The 19,998-nt window shown below is 44.4% G+C and overlaps 1 protein-coding gene across 4 annotated transcripts in view; it reads right to left on the minus strand.

Annotated features, from left to right (window-relative positions):
• Window positions 1-19,998, minus strand: part of FYN (FYN proto-oncogene, Src family tyrosine kinase) — a 193,961-nt gene that overhangs the window by 22,311 nt on the left and 151,652 nt on the right. For 3 of the 4 annotated variants that reach the window (XM_081139626.1, XM_081139627.1, XM_081139628.1), the window contains 6 exons: window positions 19,664-19,767; window positions 18,559-18,708; window positions 15,593-15,757; window positions 12,397-12,576; window positions 10,801-10,877; window positions 10,551-10,704 (listed from right to left, as the gene is read on the minus strand). In XM_081139626.1, the coding sequence (XP_080995752.1) occupies window positions 10,551-10,704; window positions 10,801-10,877; window positions 12,397-12,576; window positions 15,593-15,757; window positions 18,559-18,708; window positions 19,664-19,767 (830 nt within the window). Of the gene's footprint in view, window positions 1-10,550; window positions 10,705-10,800; window positions 10,878-12,396; window positions 12,577-15,046; window positions 15,203-15,592; window positions 15,758-18,558; window positions 18,709-19,663; window positions 19,768-19,998 lie in introns of all 4 variants that reach the window. The other variant, XM_081139629.1, reaches the window with a different exon arrangement.

A 19,998-nucleotide genomic window follows, 5' to 3' on the forward strand; every position in this document is an offset into this window, starting at 1 on the left:
AAAGGCTCTCCAAACTTCAAGACAGGGAAAGAGGAAGAAGAAAACCCAGTAAAGGCATCAAGCAGTCACTGAGAACGTACTGAGTGTCCAGTTAGGCCTCATCGCAGTGGGAGGGACCTGAGAAAACCAAGTAGAGGTCACCTCCTACCCTAGGACTTTCCAGGCAGCTGGGGAGACCAAGCTCACAAGCAAATCCAACAGAGAGCTAACTGTGGTGCTGGCTTTAGGAAGGAGAGAGCTCAGGAGGGTGGGGGAAGAGGAACTGCACAGGGCATGGGGCCCTGGGGAGAGGTGGCCACACAGAAAAGCTGTAGTGTGACCCATGGTTCTCTCTGGCGGAGTCTCAGGGCAGGGGCCCACCTCTCCCTACAGGCTCTTGCTGGAAAGCTAGGCTGTTAAGCCTTTTTTCTTTTGTCCTGGTGACCAGGCCAATTCCATAGCCCTGTCTCAGAAAATATCCCCTCTGGCTAGAAAACTGAGCCAAGATGGGGAAGGCAAAGCCAGCACAGAATCACAAAACGTAAATCCTTCCTACAGAGAATACAAGTGGTGCCTGCACAGCATGTCCAAGGAGGAGAGGCATCCGCTTCAATAAGACACTAGTTCGAGCCAAAGACCCATCCAGAGCCCTCTTTAATTATGAAGCCACAAACTGCAAATTATTATATTCAGTATTAAATAATGTGCAGTACTTCAACCTGAAAGTTATCCTGGGGAATAAAGGAAAAGAAATCACAAACTGCGCTAATAACAGGAAGCTGATTACAAGGGGAAGTGGAGGTGACAAGGCAGGACAAGGTGTCCTGGGAAAGAGGGGAAATCAAAGCCAACTGGCAGGGAACTTTGTGGATATTAAAAAACACACACAACGATTTCAAACCCAATAAAACCTGGCAAGGCAAAGCTCAGGATTTTCACACGAGCCAAAGAAATAACTTTCACATTTTTCAACGTGTCCAGCGTAATACAACTGGGTGTCTTCTATTGTTCCTGGTGCCACATTCTGCTGAAACTTCTACTCTAAGTTCATAAGGTTTTAGCATCATGTTTTAAAAATAAAGATAAATGACAAGTAAATGGTACCACCTGAGTGAGATGATATTCCATGTGAAACGCATGACAGTGAGCAGTGTCTGAGAGGAAAGGAGACAGGGCGTGGGGAGGAGTGCTGTCCCACCAGGGATGGGGCGGAGGTGCCGTCCCACCAGGGATGGGGCAGAGGAGGGGCAGGCTTGGCCTAGGACAACAAGAACCAAGGACCAGGGGCAGGGCCTGAGCACAGTGTGAAGACAAAGGTTGATTAGCGAGCGTGGGTCCAGTCTGGTGTTGCTGAATTCGCAGAAGAAACATTCAGGCTAAGGGGGGTGAGCCAAGTCCCAAGGGGAGCCCCAGATTGAGGACCAGACAGAAAAGGGATGTAAGGTCCATCTGTGGGTATTGAAAACCTAATCAGGACAACCAGAGGACAGAGGGGAGCAAACCCAGCACCAGGGAGAATGGGGGATGAGGCTGGAGTCCAGGCACCGTCCTGGCATCTTGCTCAAGTTGAGGAAGGACAGGCAGGAAGGTGACCTGTGGAGGGGCAGGACAGCCCTGCATGGAGGAAAACAGAAAGGCTGTGGTTTTCCTCTGTGATGAAGCCAGAAGGACAGGGGAATGCCCTGGACTCTTTGCCTTTCCCCATCGCTTTCCTCTCAGTGGTGACCAGTGACAACCCAGGATGACCCTCTCTGGCAACACAAAAGTAAAGAACAAAATTAGTGAGCATCTCCTGACATCATGGGTGTTTGGTCCCTTTGCTCTCAGAAGGAAACCCAAGAAACACCAAGGGGACTTTCCCTAAAGTGCAGACTACATTGGGGGCTTGTTTAAGTGGTTGCCTTGGTGAGATTAAGGAGGAACCCTGCTTGCTATTCTGGAACACCAATGCTCTGATTAATTCCAATTACCGTTCTATCTTTCCAAGGGCCAAAAGGGAAGCAATAGTACGATAAAAATTCTGATTCACAGCCCCAGTAGGACAAGCACTAACTGTGGACTTTCATCCAGGACAAGAGGCAGGAGAGCTGTATGCAGACTCCACGTGCTGCTGTTCAGGGTGGTGAGAACTCAGGCCTAAGCAGTAAATGGATGTTTGTGATGTAGCTCAACATAGAAATTATTCCAAGCATCCAGCCACCCTGGAAAGGACGGTGGGCCTGGGTCAATCTGACATCATGGCACAAGATATGCTAGGCAGCAGGAAAGAACTGGGGTCAGGGTACTGCCTGGAGCAGCTGGTGGTCGGACTGAGGGCTCGACTGGGAGTAAGGAAGGCGGGGAAGGAAGAGGGAGTACACAGACGACAGTAGCCACTTTGAGGCTGCCTTTTCAACCCCCCTGCCCCAGTGCCCGTGCTGTTGGGGAGACCGGTGAGATGCTACGGTGCCGCCTCCTTTGGCTGGAAGAAACAGAGGCTTCAAAATGTGGGCCAGTTTTCCTGTGCACAGCCTGCCCCTGGCTATCCAGACGATGTAAAGGCAGGAGTTCCTTTTGTAGCAAAGCAAGAGGAGGAGGCCAAGTGACATTTTTGATGTTGGATGGCAGTCTGCAGCTCCTATTTACACACTTTAAAATCACAGAGGGTGACCATCTGCTTCCTTCTTGCTGCTTACTAAGAAATGTGGGACGTGGGATGCAGAGACCAAAGACTTGCTCTTGACCGTTTAGAAACCACCACCAAACTGCTCTGCTCCAGACAGTACAAAGGAGAAGGTGCCCCCACGGAACAGGGGGTGTGATAAAGAGGGGAGGTATTCAGACGAGAGGCTCCCAGTGCCCAGGGGCTTACGCCAGTCCCATCGGTGTCCTCTGGGCAGAGTCAGGGAGCGGCCCCACTATGGGAGTGGAAGAAACGAGCCCACCCCTCCCCCACAACAGTTTCAATCTTAAAAGAGAGATGGGTAGGCAAGGGTGAGTTGAAGTCCCTTTCTTTTCATTTTACTCTTTGGCTTTCCACACGTCCTTTCTGCACTGGAAATGGATGGTCTGCACTGTCCACCCCCCCCCTGCAGCCTGACCCCTACCCCTGAGGTTAACCTGGCCCTGCAGCTCGGCTGAGGCTCAGCAGATACACAAAGCGTCCCTCCCTCGAAATGCCTGTGGAAGCCAGGGCTGTAAGCGGCAGAATACAAATGAAGGCGCATTTCTCCCTAGCGGCAGAAGTGTACTAAACCCAGATCTGGGAGGATTGATGAGAACCAGGCTCGGTTCAGGCTGCAACCAGTCCGTTCAGCAGGAATGATGGCTCCAACCCGGCCACCAGCAGGCGTTCTGCGGGACCCCTGGCTCTCACCAGACAGCCCCTGGGGACCCATGTGTGGTCAGTTCAAACAAACGAGTTTCCTGCTCAGTACTTAAAACAATGGCTGCATTGGAAAGGGTTTGCTTGTTGTTAAAGGATGGTTCGCTTCTTTAGCATGGGAAGAATTAGATTAAATTCAACAATTAACCCCCTCCCCCTCCCCCCTCCCTGACATTTGCTGTTCAGGTCACAGCACACTGTGTGGGAATTGCGATGCTGTTACTGACAGAACAAGAAACGCATGTGCAGCAGGGGCAGAGGGAGGGCATCTCGTGGCGAGATCAGCCTTGATCTGCCACCAGATTACAGGGGCCTCAGAAGAGGCTGATTAATAATTCTGCAGGAGCCCTTGAGCTGGGAAGCTGGCGTTTGGAGTCTGATAATCCCCAGTTGTAGTAACACAAAGGAAGGACGAGAACTGAATTCGCAGCTCTGAATTGTGAAATTCAACATATGAAAGAAATAGGGACCGCTTCTTCCCGACTGTGTTTGTCAACCTAGCTGCCTGCTTGTTTGTGTTAAATGGCTACTGTGCTTTTTGAATCCAAAATCTGATTATATTTAATTAGTACAGGCATCTGGGATTTCTAATACACAAAGAGTTATTAAAGTAACAAATCTTTCTAAAATATGTTCTCCATGAAAGAATGTGTTAATTTATGCAGTAACAATTTTTTAACATGAAATAATTAACATGAAACTGCAACAATTAAGAATTCTTCGCAGTCCAATTTATACGTGAATTTTCCTCCAGATAATAATCTGTTCAACTTAAACCCTCAATACTGAAAGCATTTGAACAGCATTTTTTTTCTATTTCATACACAAACTAAACTTACAGCAGGTCTTATACAAAGTCCTGAATGCCTGTTTCTAGGTATATTCCGAAGATCCAGTGATTAAATTGCCTTGACATTTGCTTCCTCAGCAATGATCTTGTCCTTAACTTAGGCCTTAAAATAACCCCAAACAAACCCAAGACAGAGAGCAGCTCTATGTTTCTGTCTTTGTGATGATTCGAGTCAGGAGAGGAGAGGGTTAAACAGGCAGGTCCTCTAAGTGAAAGATCTTGGTGGGAGCCCCTAGGAAAGACCAGGGAGGCGTGTGCATGTGTGTGAGTGTGTGTGTATGACAGAGGGAGGATTGGCTGTCAAATAACAAAATAATACTTTTTCTCTTAAAAGACTGATTCTTTTTTATTGATTACCAATAGTCATTTTCTTAAAAAAATTTAGGTAAGAAAATAAAGATCCTTTTCAAGGAAAATATACAACAAATACAAAAACTTCAGGTTACAAGAATGGTTTTTGTATTCCACAATCCTCAAAGAGCTTTTAATTCTCACATTAACTACGTAAGGTAATTATTTTCAATCTTCATTTTACAGATGCTAAAATGAGGCTCAAAAAGGTTAAGTGATTTGCCTGGGGACAGCACACTTTTACATGACAGAGCTAGTTCAAACCACGCCTCCTAACCACACTGTCTCCCTTCAAAGCTATGCCCACACAATCTGCTGGGCAGCAGCTACAAATGCTAGGCTTGCTCTGTGACCTAACAATTCCACTCCTGTGAAAACACTCAGTTCGTAGGAGGATGCACATATACCACCCTGGCAGCTTAATTCACAACAGCCCCAAATTAGAAATACCAGTAGGATGGATGGACTGATATATTTGTACCACGAAATACTACTCAGTAATGTAAAGGAAAGAACTACCGTTATGTGCACAACAGGGATGAGTGTCACAGACGTAATGATGGGTAAGAAGCCAGACACCAAGGAGTATAGCACATGATTCGTTTGTGTGAGGTTCAATTACAGGCGAAGCGAGAACAGCGCTACCCCTGGGGGGGTTACGGGCTGGAAGGGGGTGAGGAGGTCCCCTAGGGGGCCAGCGATTTCAGGGGCATATAAGATGTAAAAATTCACCGAGCTGTCCGCTTCAGATTTATTCATTTTACTGTTTGTATATTATAGTTCCAAAAAAATGTAAGTGTGCACAAAAGCAAGTCATTCTTATACATAAGCCAGGTCAATCTGAACTTGTCAGGTTTAAATTGATGTTTGGCAGCACGAGCTTCCTGAAAGCTTATGAAGAAAAAAGGCAAGGGACTGTCAGGATTCTCCCACTGCTTCCTGTCTGTCTGATGGCCGGAGGGGCTGTGAGCCTTGGGAAGTGCAGCTGGGTGACAGCTGCCCATGCTGGTGGCCACAGCGGACAGGCGTGGTTGGGTGTGTGAGGACAACGGGATGGACAAGATCGGGGTGGCCCTGGCACGACAGGGCTGGGCCACCTGTGGAATGGCTCTGGGGTGAAAGCGCAGAGCTGGGGTGGGGCGTGGCTGGGAGCAGACCTCACGGAGGGTGTAGGTAGCATGGGGTGAGATGCCATGGCCAGCTGAGCACAGTGACGTGGTGGGGAGGGCTGGATGGCGAGGACCCGTGACAGTGGGCACCCGACTGACCTCTCTGGGCTTCAACACCTCACTTGGATGTACTACCACAACCACCTCAAGCTCAGCAAACCCCAAACTCACCCTATTTCTCTGAAAATAAGATCTTCCTGACTCACTCATTTCTGTGGCTGGCAACTCCATTCTTATGACTACTTGCGTTTGGCTATTTGGGAATTATCTGTGATCCTTTCTCCCCCTGAACAGGGTCTGAGCCTTTCCATTCTGTCTATCATCCATTCTTGCATCTGTTTATTATCAAAAGACTTAGCCCTGTATGGGGCATAACGAGTATTTGTAGAAAATATGTGTTTTTACTGATTTCAGAGAGGAAGGGAGAGGGAGAGAGAGAAACGCCAATGATGAGAGTCATTGATCGGCTGCCTCCTGCACGCCCCCTACCGGGGATCGAGCCCGCAACCTGGGCATGTGCCCTGACCAAGAATCGAACCCTGACCTCCTGATTCATGGGTCGATGCTCAGCCACTGAGCCATGCTGGCTGGGCAACAAGAGTATTTTTATTTACCACTTGCTTTGTGCTGGACACTGTGCTAAATACTTTACATGTATTGTTTTACTTAATATGTGCAAAAATGAAAACACAAAGCAGGTAAAATATATTACCATAAATAAGCAAACAGATGTGGCAAAGTTAACGAACTTATCCGAGGCTCCAGCTGACAGAGCTGGCCTCACGTCTGGTTCTACCTGACTTCAGCGATGCTCCTGTGTGTTCCTCCGCAAGCCTGCTCACGGCCCCTGCGCAGCCTCAGGCTTCCTTACAGCAGCAGCTCCTTGCAAAGTCCCTTTCACACACGAGGCCTCAAATACTTAATGTTGGCATTACTTGGGGCCCCTGAATGGTCAGAATTTAGCACAGAGTTTAGACTAAAGGAGATCTAACTGCTGTAACTGTGGGAAATGTACAGGGAACGGAATGAGCAGCACCACATAATGTCCAGCCGCCTCTAGAATGCTGGTGGCAGAGCATCACCCTCACAGGCTCCAGCCTAATCTTGACCCCTTCCTGACATGGGGCTTCTGTTCACAGTCCAGTGGGGTGGGGGTGGGGAGGAAAGGAACGCAGGAAGGGCTGTTTAACACAGGCCCACAACCCAGCTCTGCCTGTGCCCTGGGAAATGCCATCTCATCTGTCCAGGGGGGTGACAGACATCTCAGTGTGCCCTTTGACGGGAAGGTCACAACTGTGCTGAAAAACAACTGTCACTCATAGTCCTAAATACCTGTGTTGAGCATGTGCTTCCTAACACTGCCCACACTTCCATAATTGAGATGCTGCCTGGCTGTGGCCTGTAGAACCATAAAAGCCGACTGGCAAATGTTACCAGGCACACGGACCAGCTGTGTGAAGGAGCTGCTAAGCCCAGCAGAGACTTCAGTGCGCAGCACACATGCTGTCTGCAGAGCACACCAGCAGAGCACACCAGGCTCTTCCTGCCTGGCAAAGAGGCTAGGGCAGGGCAGACCCCTGGGAGGAACAGTGTGGACAACTGAGTTGTCCCAGGGCCGGAAAATGAAGGTTTTCCAACTCTTTCACACAAAAAACTTTTCCATAAACTAAAGGGAAAAAGGGACTTATGACTAATCTGAATTTTTAATTTTCCTTTCTTTTAATCACTGCTTGCATGAGTGGCAGTCAATATAGCCTAAGAGGCCAGATGCAATAGGGCCAGCCATACCCAGATTCAAATCTTGCCTCTGTCCTTTCACTAGTTGTGTGACTTTGTACAAGTTACTTAACCTCTCTGAGTTTGTTTCTATTGTTTCCTCCCCACTGCTCATATTTTCCTGCTCAGGCCTGGTACTCGTAGGTATTCCATAAATGCCCCTGCTCCCTCCTCTCGAGACCTCTGTTGTAGCACAGCATTTTAAAAATTCTTGCAAATCCTGGGGCCCCACAGCCTCCACCCACCCCAGTTCAGTTCTCCAGTTCATTTACTTCTTAGTTATCTCTTTCCAGTCTCAGGCATGGATCTAAAGATACTTGTGAAAGGGAAGACCCAGAATTTCTACTTCTGGGAATTTACTGAAGAAACATGAAACACTAATTAGAAAGAATATACATATCCCTATGCTCATTGCAGCGTTATTCACAGTAGCCAAGATCTGGAAACAGCCCAAGTGTCCACCAGTAGATGGGTGGATAAAGAAGCTGTGGGACATTTACACAATGGAATATTACTCTGCTGTAAAAAGGAAGAAAATTTTACCCTTTGGGACAGAATGGATGGACCTGGAGAACATATGCTAAGTGAAATAAGCCAGTCAGAGAAAGACAAGTACCATATGATTTCACTCATATGTGGAATTTAATGAACAAACGGAATTACCAAGCAAAACACAGAGTCATAGAGAGCAGGAAGACAGCTCTGGTGGTGGTGGTGGGGGGTGTTGGGAGGGGCAGTTGAGCAAAAAAGAAAAAAAAAGAGAGAACTCATGGACAACAGTGTGGTAACTGTGGCGGGGAGGGGGTGGGTGGAGGTAGAAGAGGGCATAGAGGGGAAAAAATAAATAAAATAAAATAAAATAATTTTAAAAGGAAGGGTGAGATACTCCTTTTGGAAATTTAGTGAAGGAAACACGATACAGAGGGTTTGAGGCCGATCCTTTGAAAGGCGTTGGGACAACATCTGGGAAAGTGGTGGTGGAGGTGAGGGGCCACCAGAAAGGCAATCAGGATATCTAACCAAAGAAGAAGGCGGGACTCGAAGGCCAGGGCTGAGGTGGCTGTCCCACCCTGTTCCTCAGCAGCGCATGTGCTTGAGGGAAACCAGTGAGGGGCTCCTCACCCATCTTCCCGCTGGGTGCTCATCACCTGGGGCCACTGCCAGAGGGGTCTCTCACTCCATGGACTAAATAGCCAGGCCCTGTGAACAGCACCCCTGCCAGCACCTTTAGGCTTCTGGCCCTTAACCATCTCATTTGTGGACTGTTCAAGGCTGTTAACCATAACTTCTATAAAGTTCAAAGTCCAGGAGAAGGGGGGAAACAAACCCTGAACCAATCCCTCCAGCAACAGGAAGGATGCTTACAGGACCAAATACCAAGATCGACTCCATTCTTACCTCTTCCTAAATCAAATATTCATACCTCACAACCTTGGCCTACTCTGCTCTGCTCTCCTTTCCTCCCAGGTCTGTGAGGTGAGATCTGACAGGTTTGCCTCAGGGTAAACTCTTTCATTTAGGACCAGGTTTCAGACCCAGTGGCACTTCAGACCCTCACAGCTCACCTTGACTCAAAATCACATCCACATTTTTCTCTGGACTGCCAGTGCCAACCAAAGCTGTCCGTGTGCCTCTGATTAGAGATACACATGCCATCTGGCCCTGTGCTGGTGTGTGAGTGTAATGCGTGGGCATGCTTGCTGTGTGGGCATTTGGCTCCAGGACAAGAACTGCCACATGTTGGGGAAATTCAAAAAGCCAAGCTGTCTGACCGACATGTAATTTTGCATTTGGACAGTGTCTGTACGAGCCAGGATTTTAGTTTAACGTTTTTCCTCATCACTGGAGACTGCTGAGAATGATAAAAGCAGGGAAAAATTGGCATGAAATGAAAGAACTGAAAAAGAAAGAAGAATAAGAATTTGGAGGTGGACTTTCTGAAATCCAGCAGAAGGCACCACCCTGGAATATATTCCAGTCACTGCTCAGCCTTGGTTAAATCAACACAATGAAGGTTACCCCTTCCTTCAGATACAGGCATTACATTCCACACTCGGAGCCTGCATTTAATTGCCAACAGCACATTTAACTGCACACCTTTCCCTGTTGAACGCTATGTGAAGATGTATGAGGACAGGAAACAACCTTGGGCATCCCCCCTGGTGTCTGGTGCTCTAAAAGCACCCGGCAGGCTGGCCCCCTGGAGTGGCTGCCAGTTGGGATATATTGTTTCTAGAGGCTAAGTCTACAAATCTTTAGAGAGGGTTGGGTGGAAGGAGATGATTAAAGGAGGTGATTTTCAAGAGACTGTGTTACCTTCTATCTTCCCTCTAAATCCCCTTTTTACTGTTCATCCTGCTCTGGACCCATCTGAACTCATCAATGGGCTCCTTTGACCTCTGGCTTCTAGTTGGGTTTGGCAGGAGGTCTGGAGGAGGGTTGAAGAGAGAGCTTGGGTGTAAATCCTCCAGATCCACCCGGCTGCCTCTCTCTGATGAAAGGTGGCCTCTCAGCACAGCTGCGTCCCTAGTTCTGGTGCCCGAAACTCCCCCCCCCCCTTGCGTTCAGGCCTCGGTCGGGTCCACTGCTGGTACAAGCTCTGGGATACCCATCATGCCCTGCTGGCTTTCCTAACTGGCCCATGCTTTGTAAATAACTCCTTTATTAAGTTACCCAACGAGCACGCCTTCTGCTTTCTGCTGAGACTCTGGTGGAGTGATAAGTTACCACTTTACTGATCTATTGGCCTTCCAGAACCCTCCTTCTCCAAAAGCAAAGTGTCCCAGGCCTGGACACAGTGAGAGGGCAGCACAAACTAGGAGGACCACACCAGTGAACACTCACTCATCAAAAAGAAACATCTCATCCATCTGTTGAAACCCATTGCAGTCTCCTGCTGGGTTGTCAGATTCCTGCCAGATCAGGAAGCAAAATATCCATCTGAAGAATGACATTTCAAATATTTTCCAAAGGAAGGAGTGGGAAGGAGGGAGGAGGGGCTGTGCAATTAATGACTGTTTTCAAGGATGTGATCGCGAGCCATTGCCATCCAAGTGCCTACCTTGTCTGGCTGTGTACTCATTGTCTTCGATCAATCTGGCCAATCCAAAGTCAGCAATCTTGCATATTAGTCCATTCCCCACTAGGATGTTTGCCGATCGCAGATCTCTGTGGATGTAATTCATGCGCTCGATGTAAGCCATTCCTGCAGCAACCTGTGGAAGTTGAGGGACCAGAACACGTCACACCCTGGCTTGATGTATTTACATGCTGTTATATCTAAGGCAGGAGTCAGGTACAGTGGGGCCTACCTGTGCTGCCATGTCCACCAGATTCGGTAATTTCAGAGCTCTTCCTTCTCCGTCTTTTAAGAAATCAAGTAAACTTCCTATGAACAAAACATGAAACCATTTCAATTTACTACGAAAGATAAAAATTTCCAACAAAGGGCTACATTTGGTTTTCTTATTAGAAGTAATGAGGTAACTGAACTGAACAATGGCATCAATGCAAAAGAAAGGTTCATACCAAAAACACAGAAACTGCAGTGAAAGACAGCAGTTTTACCTTTTAAAAATAAACAATGGTGATGACATTTCCAAGGACAATGAAATTTTGATGAAACTAGAAGAAATGGGACTCGATTACCTTTTTGTCATAAAAAAGGACATGTGAAGGCTACGCCACTTAAATCTCATTCCCCAACCAGCCCCACGCAAAGAAGTGATGTGGGGAAATACCGCCCAGCCAAGTGGGTCCCAAAATGTGGTCCTGGGACCAGCGGGAACAGCATCCCTCGGGGAACTTGTTAGAAACGCAAACTCTCAGGTCCTATCCCAGATCTACCAAATCAGAAACCCTGGGGTTTAGGCCCAGAAACCTGTATTTTAAGAAGCCCTCTAGGTGATTCTGATACATAGTAAAGTTTGAGAACCACTGGCCTAGCATATTTATAGATTTTAAATCAAGAAAAATATCTGAAAGAAAAGTAAAAAAAGGGAAAAGAATAACTGAGGAATATAGGCTGGGGCAAGTAGCTCCCCATTAAATCTTGGCCAGTCAGGCCTCCGCGACCCTCTGTAAACAGCTGGAGCTGCAGTGCTGCTGTGATAACACAGCCCGAGAAGCTCAGAACTAGCACCAGGGCCAGGATAGTCATGTGCAGAGGCTGGAGGCTCATCATAGTCAAGGTGACTTTTTTCATGTTTTAATCACAAAGTTATTTACCAAATAAGCCCTGGATACAAAGGACAAACTATCTGCCAGGAAAAAATTCCGAATATATTTTAAAAGTACACGGAAAGGAAAAATTACACTGGCATCCTCTGATGTACAATGCATTGCCTTTTAAGGACGGTTCTTGTTTGGTTCATCTATTTTTCCAAAACAAAGTGATCTTTGGCCTTATCCCCCAAAATATTGCTTTGATTAGCAGGCAGAGAGACAGAGCCACACACAGAGAATGAGAATAAAATGTGCTCTTTAAAAACATGTCTCTCTTCATCTAATGTTTAAGAAGAGAGATGAGAAAAAAAAAGATGTTAAAAAGATGGAGACTGAACTTAGCCCAGAGACCAGTGTCTGATATTAATTGTTCAGCCCTGCAAGAAGGAAATTTAACACAAGCAATGGGATTCGAAATAACAGCACACTGTCACAGCCCTCTACCACTGATCCTGATACGGAGAGGAGCCGAACCCGGCACGTGCAGCATGCACAAGGGGGCAAACTCGAGGTCATGGTCTGGCTTAAAATGTTTTCACTAATGAGCACACGATTTGTGCTTCCTGATGGGCATGCGTGACTCATGCAGAAACCAGGAGAAAAGCAAGCAGGCAACTCCACTCCTCTCTTAGAAACAGCCCCTGCAGGTCACTGTGAGGCGAAGCCAGGAGAGCCTTGCCCACCTTTATTCATGTACTCGGTGACAATGTAGATGGGCTCCTCGGACACCACTGCGTACAACTGGACCAGCTTGTCGTGCTTCAGCTTCTTCATGATCTGTGCTTCCTCGAGGAACGATTCCGGGGACATTGTGCCTGGTTTAAGTGTCTTTATGGCTACTTTTGTGTTTCCATTCCAGGTACCTGCAGGCATCCCACAATATTAAGTCAAATCAAAGGTCCTCTTTTTTTGGAAAAAAGGTTTTTAATCAATAGCTATTTGCATAAAGTTAGATTTTAAGTTGAGAATTTTAGTATAGTTTTTGTAAAACAAAGACAAATATAAGGACTCTGTCAAGTATTTTCAACAGAAAAAATGTGTTTACTTTTGGATATATTATGGTTTATAATTTAACTCTTATTTTTATATATACCACTTTTGTTTTCTGGCTCAGCCATGTGATTACATATTTGTAGCAAAAGTTCTGGACACTTCTTTATAAGAATAAAAGTCCAGAGGTTAGAACGAGCCTGATCATCCACTATCCATCCATTAGGCAGTACAGTGAGCATGCAAGAAAAGAGATTAAGTTCCATTTTATGGGGTATCCATTTAAAGAAATGGCAACACACTGAGGATGTCTGGAAATTACTGCTAGACTCTCAGTTGTCTGCAATGGGTGAGCTACTTGATTGAGTCCTTGAAGAGTTCATCTATAAGTAAGATGGTAATTATGCTGGTAAGCACAGGCAAGCTCACAGTCTCCTTGCCCATACTTCAACCAGGTAAGGAAAATTCCTCAGGCTTACTGATGGTCAGCCACAATAAGAGCAGTGACTTCTATCAGCTAAACTTGAAAAATTAGACAAAAGCTAACAGGGAACAGAAATATTTAATCTTAACAAAATCTAGTAGGTCTAGAGGCAGGCCTGGTTTATGATCAATGGTTACCTCATCTGTAAAATACAGAAATGGAACTGGATTATCTTTTGAGTTTCTTTCAGCGCTCCAATTTTTTTAAAAAAGTAGGTTGTATGTGTATTGCATTATTAGTCCTATGACTTTGAATTAAAACTATTTATATGGGGAAAAATCTTCTAAATTAGATTATGTTATTTTTCTCTTTGGAAATGGCTAGATAGATTAAATTAAGATTAATTTTTATATTTAATGTAATTGATTTTAGAATTAAAAAATTCTGCAAATTGAAGCAACTTTTGTTACCCTGCTAAAAACATGGTTCATATAACTACAACATGCAACCTATAAAAATGTGAATTATGAAAGAACAAGTGGCTTAAAGGAGAATTCATCAAATCTTACAAAATATCTGACCACTAAATGTGAATGGGAAATTTGACAACTTGTAAGTGGTCTTTGCTACTTGAGTGTTGTTAGCACCCCAAAATTTTTACATAGAGATCTTTTTCTCTAATAACAACCCAGTTACATATGTTGGCATTCCATCTTGATCTTGAACTACCACAAAATGATGCTTTATGTTCAGTGGGAAACAAAATCTTAATAATATGTGTAATGATTTAAAGTTGATAATTAAAATGTTTGCAAATAAATTTTTGTATAGTGTCCAATTATTCCTAATTGTATTAGTGACTGAATTAAAATTCTTAGGACCCATAATTTTAATTATAAATTGGGCAGAGAGAGGAAAGAAAGGTCATATAAACATATTTTATAACACTTGAGTCAAAGTCCAGTGAGAGATGGATCTAACAATGTGGACTCTGAAAAACAGTAACAGTGATAATACTTATTAAGATAGCTTATACATATGCACATATGTGTATGAATGAATATCTATCTCTCTATTTCTATCTCTAACTCTGTATCTATGTAGTACTTACTCATTGCAGCTCTGTTCCAAGTGCTTTAGCTGTGTTAAACTTTTTAATGCAGACGACACCTAAATACCTACAGACACACATAACAACAGGTACTTATCTATATTATTTTTAATTGAATCTAAGGAAGGAAAGAGGAGGATTCCATAAGCAATAACATTGTCTTACTGACATGTTTTTGGGTGGGGCCTAAGGCCGTGGATTATCTCTAAGCGGAGCTGCAATTACCCCAAAGGAAGTTATAAAAACAGAGGGGAGGGCCCAGTGCAGATGGCCCTATCAATGACATGACAACCAAATTAAGAACTATGTGTATCTACTGAGCATCTACTATGTGCATGGGCCTCTAGACATATTATCCCTTGTATTCCTCAAAACAGTCCTTAGGACTGTTTTCATTCCAGTTTTACAGATGAGGAAAATGAGGCTCCAAGAGGTTAAATAAGCCCTTTGCCCATGGTTAATCAGTTGGTAAAGATTGAGCAAAAAACACAGGCTCATTGAGCAAAAAAGCCCATGGTCTCCTCCTACAGTATCCCATCTATAGTAATCTTAGCTTCCCAGGTCTTAGGAAGAAGAAACCAGATTCCTATTGGACCTGTTTCCTACCCTCTGTGTGCCTTAATTAACCACGTGAGGTAGGAAAGAAGAGTACAGGAAAGTATTGCCATATTCCGAAAATCTGGATGGCCTGTACCAGTTATCCAGGTTAAATGTCTTGGTCCCAATGGCTGTTAATATGTTTTGTTCAAAACTGTTCCTTTAATTGGCTTTGAGATGCAGCCAAAACAAAATGTGCCCTCTGCCTTACCAAGCCACACTTCAGCGAAACACCCCTGACCCAGCTTCTTCTCCAGAAACAACGAATCACGTGCAACTTCCCAAGCATCTTTAGCCAATCCAGAAGTTTGTGGGGTACAACTCGATGCAATCACAGTTAAGTTAAAACATAAACCATCAGCTTTCTCTACAGGAAAGAGGATTAATAAAGAAAACACAGTCCTTATAATCCATAATCATGCATGCACTAGGAAAGATGGAAGGTGACTTGCCCGTGAGGGCGATACTGAGTTCACTGGACAAAAGTTTCTGTTGGAAATGAAGAGCAAGCCATTTGGTGCAGGCCGGAACATTCTTTGTACTATTTATTGGTTTATGAATTGAGACCCATATAATTTGAGCCATCTTTTTTTCTAGAAATTTCAGAATTCCAAAATCAAAATCATTTGTTCCCACTGTTAGTAACTCAAACTTTCCTCCTGCTCATACAGTCTTTATTGTCACCTTCCATCTTTGATGTTTGAGACTTCCCAAATGAGGAAGCTAGTGATAATAAAATAATTGAGTCTTGGCATACCCATCCATACTTCCCCAAACTGCCCATTTCCCAGTCTCTTGATCAACTGCAGGGATTCTCGAGGGATTTCCCAGACATCTTTGGTTTTGACAGACAGATCGGTAAGCCTTGGCATCCCTTTGTGACAGGGAACTACTAGGCGGCAGCAGAGACCTGCGGCTCTCTCTGATGGAGCAGGGACAGTGGCAAGAGAGGGAGAGAAAAGCAGAACACGTGAAAAACAACAACACTTGCAGGTGCACAAACCCAGCTAGCACACAGCATTACTCCAAACAGTACCACACTGGCAGAGAACTACACACATCTTGGAAGATTTAGACGCCACACATTGAAACATGTTTATCGAAGGTAGAACACAGGACATCTGAAATTTGCACTACTCCATACTCAGGTATGATACACTCTATTCATATAAACAGACATAGACTGTTTAGGTTTCTGTACTCACTAAGTAAGAAAAACATTTTCAGCTCAATGTGCTAACAACATGTCTTCTGGAACCCTGAAAACACTTCCACTGTTTCCCAGAGGCACATTTGCACTACAGAATGTCAACATGATTGCCCTGCCCCCCCAAATATCAAGGGTTTGGGAGTATATGTAAAATGGTAACTTCAGAACAGGATCCTTCTACAGAACATTAGACTTACGGACTAGTAAGGATGGAGATTACACCTGGCAGGGAAAAAACAGGCCACATTTCTCTAGTGATTTCTCTGGCTTTTTAAGCGACTCCATCCTATAAGTCAAGTATTCCTGCCTCTTTATTTCCTATTAAAAAATATAACAATCTCCACTGTATAATTTAGGAGTCTGAAAGAACAAAAACCCAAGGATGTGAAAGAACGTTATTTTCCATGAAAAAGAGAAAGGAGAGTAGTTATCCCTGCAAGGTGATTTGGAGGTGTTTTTTCATTCTCTCTCTCTCTCTTTTTAAAGAATATGCCTTCTAGAATCTAGCAGTGGTAAGGGGAAACTGCCTAAATGCCAAGTTAAACATCAGTCAGGTGAGAAAAGGTAACAAAAGACAGGAATCAGGGCAGTGGCAGAAGCTGCAGAGAGCCTGGCTGTGAGGTGGACAGAGCCCCGACTGCCCCACCGCCCCGTCCCGGGGCCCTCGGATCCGGGGAGGTAGAATGTAGCATTGTTGCCTTTTCTCCAGGAACCAGTACTTTTTTATTCCTCTCTTTTTGATAGAATTAGGTTCTGAGATGTTTAGGCAGGAAATTACTTATGTGTCCATATTTCAAAGGCACTTCATTGTGTGAGACAAAGGAGGGAAGAGGAAAAGCCAATATAAAAACAAATCTAACTTGAGATAAATTTTTTTTCAAGATTAAAAAAAGGTCCATTGCTTTTCCCATCCCTTCTCTCCTTCCAGCTTTATGATGTTATTAAGGTGCCCTTTCTGACACAGTATTTTTAAGTCATCCAAACCCTGGGGGTCCTGCTGATGTTTGGCTGTAATGCAATATATTTTGGCATTTGAAAAACCCTCACAACATACAGGCATTTTGAGTATATCATTTAAGCTTAGGGAAATATTCTGCTCCATTTCTCCAAAATATTTCATTAGAATCCACATAAACCAAAGTTCCCCAATGCCCTAATCAACAAATACTCCAAGTGTTGCTAATTTTTTCACTTGTTCATTAGTGCCCAGGATCGATCGATAGATAATACTTATTGCCATTTTCAAAAGACTGCTTTTTTGGTTGCTAAACAATTACACATAGACATTTTTTTTTTTTAATGAACGTGCACAAAGCAATAATTGAGGTCAAGCTATGTACTCTTTTGGGGTACTGTCACTGTCCTGGAGAACAATGTAAAATTACATTTGCCACACAAAAAACTGCTGGGCTTAATGGGATCTATATCTATATCTGCACATGTATATCTAGATCCACCTGTGTATATGTATTATATAGTGGAATATACTTGCTCATCTAGGAAGGAAAACAATCATTTTAACACTGGCATATAGACCACATTCTTTAATAAAATGTACAACTCGCTCACCTAACCATCTAAGTGTACATTCTAGGAACAGCAGACTGCTGGTGACACCTGGGTGTTAGGATGGAGACTGATCTACTGTTTAAGAGTTTAACACAGCAGCTGTGGGTCACATAAGTCTAAGTCTAGTTAGGAAACAGAAGTATTGGTGGGGAAGGAGAACATGATAAATGGGTCGGAAAACTCATCTAGTCCTGAGAATGAAATGCACTGCAGTCACTCCTGCGAGAGCTGAGTGTAGGTGATGGTGGAAATACAACACCCCCTACAGGAGCCCCCATGTAAGTGCCCTCCCAGGGACTGCTCCTTCTCCCTCCCATGGTCTCTGAATTATATTCTGCAGGGGAACAGGGCAGATAACAACTTTTAAAGTTTAACCCACTGCTTTCCACTTGGGAAACTAGACTGTTATAGAATCTTTTGATGGAACTTATAATTATGGTAGAAAAACATCAATTGAACCTGTTTAGCCACCTTGAGGGGCTAGCAAAGAAAACTACAGTTGACCCTTTAACAACATGGGGGTTAGGGGCTCTGCCCATCATGCTGTTGAAAATCCACATACAACTTTTGACTCCCCAAAAGCTCAACTACTAACGGTCTATTGTTGACTGGAAGCCTTACTGAACACATAAACAGTTGACTAATGCATATTTTGTATTATACGTATTATGTACTGTAATCTTACAATAAAGCAAGAGAAAAGAAAATGTTAAGAAAATCATAAGGAAAATACATTCACAGTACTGTATGTATTTATTGAAAAAATCCGCATAGAAGTGGACCTGCGCAGTTCAGACCTTGCTGGTCAAGGGTCAGCCATATTTTATAGTGACCTGGTATATATTTTGTTGTACTTCTTCCCCTGCCTTTCCCCTTTCTTGCTCTGTGTCCACCCAATCCCTCCAGTATACAAATGGTTAGTCGCTGGTTAGAATGAAGATTACCTGAGTAATGTTGTACAAGCTGCTGAAGTGTTTCAAACTGGGCCCGGGTGGTTATATAGTATCCGCCATTGTCAAGTTTGCGAATTTTATAATGTTTGACATGGTCTCCTTTCATATCATCCCAATCACGGATGGAAAGTGAATAGGCACCTAGGAAATATGCAAAGTATTAGCAGCTCCAATCATTTTGAGTACTCATTTGTTATTCAGGTCTCATTTACTTGAGTATTCTGATTAATAATTATCAAGAGGAGACACATGAATACACACACACACACACACACACACGCATTCACATACACACTTCCACTCAGTAACATAGGAATAAAACACCTCCTTCTGAAAATGTCAGAAGATATTAGTAATAAAATGATTTTACCCTTGAGAATGAAGGCTTTTTGACTTTTTTCCTATAACCCTCCCTCCCCATCCCCACCCTGCCCCCCTTGCCCTGGCAAGATGAAGAGGCGCGCAGACATTTCAGGCTGCGACTGCTCCCTGTCTCCATAACCCTGGAGCATCACAGAGGCAGGGACAGGGAACCAAGGAAACGCAGGGACTGCTTCTCTAGAAGTGAGCTCTGATTTCTGCTTCACAATAGTTTTCACAGGAGCAGATAACCAGTGTCTGGCAGGTCAAGCTGAAAGGCCACTGCTCTTTTCCTTGGCCCAGCTCTTCTTGTGGGCTCTAATGAGACGCTGAATAATGAAAAGGCCAATAGTTGGAGGAAGAGTAGTCCTCAGGTATGAAAAAAACAGAAGAAATGCAAAAACAACCTGTATGTTCGGTGCCTGAGGAACTAAGAGTTTCAGAAATTGGTAATTCCAAAGGACTTGTGAAAATTCTGTGATCTTATGTGCCCGGAGGAGGGAAGCTGCCCAGCCCCTGTTACAGAGGAAGGTCTTGATTCTGAGCCTCTGTAGTCTTTTTGGAGCTGTCTGTAGTTCGAGAGCCTGGAGGAAAAGCTAAAATAGGACTCCCTCCCTCACAAGGCAGGGAGGGTCTGTGCCATTTAAAAACCCTGTCCGTTAGAGATAAGCCTTTCATCCCCTCTGACTGATCCACGGATCTGAGTGACAAGTGAACTTCTTGGGCTTTATCTTACCTTTGGTGGTTTCACTCTCACGGATAAGAAAGGTACCTCGAGGGTTTCCAAAGGACAAAAGCTGTCGCTCAGCATCTTTTCGGCCAAGTTTTCCAAAGTACCACCTATAAATGAGATCAAGAAAAGGAAACATTTTATGACAGTCGTTTACAAAAACGGAGTCATGCAAGCTGTTTTGCGGCCGGATACTCCTAACCTCTGATTCTATCCTTAGCTTTTCCCTATCTATTTTTCCCAGCCTTGCCTGGTTCCCTTTCAATCTATTCCTGATTCCACCCTTAATTCATCTCTTTTGCTCTAAAAAAAAAATCAGATTTGAATTGTGGGTTACTTTC

The sequence above is a fragment of the Miniopterus schreibersii genome, assembly GCF_964146895.1.
Source record: "Miniopterus schreibersii genome assembly, chromosome: 6".
Classification (NCBI taxonomy): Eukaryota; Metazoa; Chordata; class Mammalia; order Chiroptera; family Miniopteridae; genus Miniopterus; species Miniopterus schreibersii.